Source organism: Eimeria mitis, genomic scaffold (assembly GCF_000499745.2).
Source record: "Eimeria mitis Houghton genomic scaffold, Emh_scaff8405, whole genome shotgun sequence".
In the NCBI taxonomy this organism is placed as follows: Eukaryota; Apicomplexa; class Conoidasida; order Eucoccidiorida; family Eimeriidae; genus Eimeria; species Eimeria mitis.
Window position 1 is genome coordinate 1 of NW_024016351.1, and position 1,865 is coordinate 1,865.

The 1,865-nt window shown below is 58.0% G+C and overlaps 1 protein-coding gene across 1 annotated transcript; it reads right to left on the reverse strand.

Annotated features, from left to right (window-relative positions):
- Positions 1-233: 233 nt before the first annotated feature.
- On the reverse strand, positions 234-1,107 carry EMH_0094830 (uncharacterized protein; the record flags this gene model as incomplete). The annotated part of the gene is made up of 2 exons (XM_038023170.1): positions 234-290; positions 328-1,107. The coding sequence occupies 2 exons, from the start codon at positions 1,105-1,107 to the stop codon at positions 234-236; spliced, it is 837 nt and encodes a 278-aa protein (XP_037879024.1).
- Between the last annotated feature and the right edge of the window lie 758 nt (positions 1,108-1,865).

Below are 1,865 nucleotides of genomic sequence, written 5' to 3' on the forward strand. Positions count from 1 at the left end.
TGCATGCACTAAAGAAAGAGGAGCTTCTACTTCCTGCAGCTGCTGCTGCTGCTGCTGCTGTTGCTGCTGCATCTGCTGCTGCATCTGCTGCTGCAGCATCTGCTGCTGCTGCTGCTGCTGCTGCTGCATTTGTTGCTGCTGCAGCAAGGCCTGCTGCAGCAAGACAGGTCTGTCTTCTCTCCGCAGCGGAGCAGCAGCAGCACCCAGGTGTGGTATTGCTTCTTGGTTTGCTGCTACGTGCTGCTGCTGCTGCTGCTGCTGCTGCTGCTGCTGCTGCTGCTGCTGCTGGCCTGAACGCTGCAGCAGCTCGAATGCCAGTTGCAGCACCAGCTGATCTTCGTTACACATATTTGCTGCTTGGGGCTGCTGCTGCTGCTGCTGCTGCTGCTGTTGTTGTTGCTGCTGCAGCAGCTGCTGCAGCTGTTGCAGCTGCATGGGATCTGCAGTCTGCTGCAGATTATGCAGCTGCTGCAAGTGCTGCTGCTGCTGCTGCTGCTGCTGCTGCCGCATTTGCTGCAGCTGCAGCTTCACCTGCTGCTGCTGCTGCTGCTGCGGGAATATATGGGGGTGCTGCTGCAGATATTGCTGCTGCAGCTGCTGAAGGTGTTGCTGCTGCTGCTGGTGGTGCTGCTCGTGGATGCGCTGCTGCTGCAGCTGATGCTGCTGCTGCTGCTGCAGGTGCAGCTGGTGTTGCATGTGCTGCTGCTGCAGAGCGGGTAGCAGCTGCTGCTGCTGCAGCTGTTGCTGCTGCAGCAAATGCTCTTGCTCTGGCTGCTGTATGTTCTGGCGGTGCAGCTGCTGCTGCCGCAGGTGTTGCTGCTGCAGCTGGTGCTGCTGCTGTTGCTGCTGCTGCAGGTGCTGCTGCTGCAGCAAATGTTGCTGCTGCTGCAGCTCTATCAAACGCTGCCGCAGCAGCTGCTGCTGCTCATTCATACTCTTGTCATCTCGTTTGCCTGCTGCTGCAGCTTCGCTCATGCCAGAGCTCAGCTGCTGCAGCAGCAGCAACTGCTGCTGCTGCTGCTGCTGCAGCAGCTGCTGCTGCGATCCTGGTGCTGCAGCAGCTAACTGTGGGTCGTTGGTTTTGCTTAGTTTGTGCTGCTGCTGCATTTGCTGCTGCTGCATCTGCTGCTGCAGGTGTTGGAGAAACTGGCGTTGCTGCAGTTGCTGCTGCTGCAGTTGCTGCTGCTGCAGCTGTTGCTGCTGCACAGCAGCAGCAACTGCAGCAGCAGCAGATTGCTTCCTATCGTGTGCTTCTTGCTGCGCTTCTGACGAGCTGCGTTTTTGTTTTCCTTTGCCTGAGCCCCCTCTTCTTCCTGCTTTCTTTGTGCTGCCTCTCTGCTGCTGCTGCTGCTGCTGCTGCTGCTGCTGCTGTTGCTGCTGCTGCGGCTGAGGCTGCTGCTGCTGCTGTAGATGCTGCAGTTGGTGCTGCTGCTCCTGCAGCGGCTGCTGCAGCGCTTGTGCCGGCTGTTTTGGCTGCTGTTGCTGCACTTCGTGTTGCTGCTGCTGCTGCTGCGGCTGCTGCTGCGGTTGCTGCTGCTGCTGCTGCTGCTGCTGCTGGGGCTGCTGCTGCTGTGTCAGTTGCTTCGTTTTCTGCTGGTTATGTTGTGGCTGTTCCTGTTGCTGCTGAGGTTTCGGTTGCTGTTGCTGCTGCTGTGGTTGCTGCTGCTGCTGCTGCTGCTGCTGTTGCTGCTGCTGCTGCTGCTGCTGCTGCTGCTGCTGCTGCTTCCTCTCTTGCTGTGCTGTTGGGGCAGCTGTCTTTTTGTTTTTGTCTTTGAGACTTTCCGTTTTTGTTTGTCTGAGAAGAGAGGAGTTTTTGTTGTTGCTTTTGTTGCTGCTGTTGCTGCTGCTGCTGCTGTTGTTGCTGT